The sequence below is a fragment of the Penaeus monodon genome, chromosome 34, assembly GCF_015228065.2.
Source record: "Penaeus monodon isolate SGIC_2016 chromosome 34, NSTDA_Pmon_1, whole genome shotgun sequence".
NCBI classification, from domain to species: domain Eukaryota; kingdom Metazoa; phylum Arthropoda; class Malacostraca; order Decapoda; family Penaeidae; genus Penaeus; species Penaeus monodon.
The window spans coordinates 31,889,463-31,890,213 of NC_051419.1; the positions used below are offsets into that span (position 1 = coordinate 31,889,463).

General features: G+C 41.5%; 1 protein-coding gene across 1 annotated transcript in view; it reads left to right on the plus strand.

Annotated features, from left to right (window-relative positions):
* Window positions 1-569: 569 nt before the first annotated feature.
* Window positions 570-751, plus strand: part of LOC119594487 — a gene marked incomplete at its 5' end in the record, with an annotated part of 4,457 nt that continues 4,275 nt past the window's right edge. Inside the window, 1 exon segment of the mRNA XM_037943519.1 lies at window positions 570-717. Within this exon segment, the coding sequence (XP_037799447.1) occupies window positions 570-717 (148 nt within the window).

A 751-nucleotide genomic window follows, 5' to 3' on the forward strand; every position in this document is an offset into this window, starting at 1 on the left:
AGTTTTTGGAATTTTTATGCCAAATGAATCTTGTTTATTGAATCATTTTTATTTCTCATTTGTTTGTCCATTTTTCTGTTTCTTTTTGACTTCATATTCGGTTGACTGTTCCTGTATCAGTGTTCGGAGATGCTAATTTTTTTCTCCTGTTTTTCTTTCTTTTTTATCATCATTTGTTTTCCTTTATCCCTTGTATTTATTGTCAGGATAGTTTTGCGATTAAACTATTGCCTCTGTTGTGCGTAGAAGTTTTGTTTGGGCTTCTACAGTCTCATATCCCATACAGTACCCTATATATATTTCATGTTTTGTGTTTATATATTTTGGAAATACATTTTTAAAAACCCAATGGACCTGGGAAATATTAACCCTAGTGGCTGTACCAAGATTGCTTTATTCGTGGGATATGAAATGCTGCAATGAGGGAGATTCACTCATACATTAGCTGTTGTTCATCGTCATTGGCACAAACTGTCTTTGTTTTAGCGGTAGAATAAGCACAGCAAGTGCCGAAAACACTCAGGAGCTAACCTTGTCCCATTCTCCCCCCCTCACCCTCCCACTCTCAGAGTTGCAACCCGACAGTCCTCGAGTCATGCTCGGAGAACGAGATGTGCAAGGTGGAGGTGGTGGGCCAGAGTGGCACGTGCCAGTGCCTGCCGGACTTCACCTTCAACGCGCAGACGAACGAGTGCGAGGAGCCCAAACCACCCCCTGGTGAGAGACAGCGGATTTGTATACTGGGTTTTTT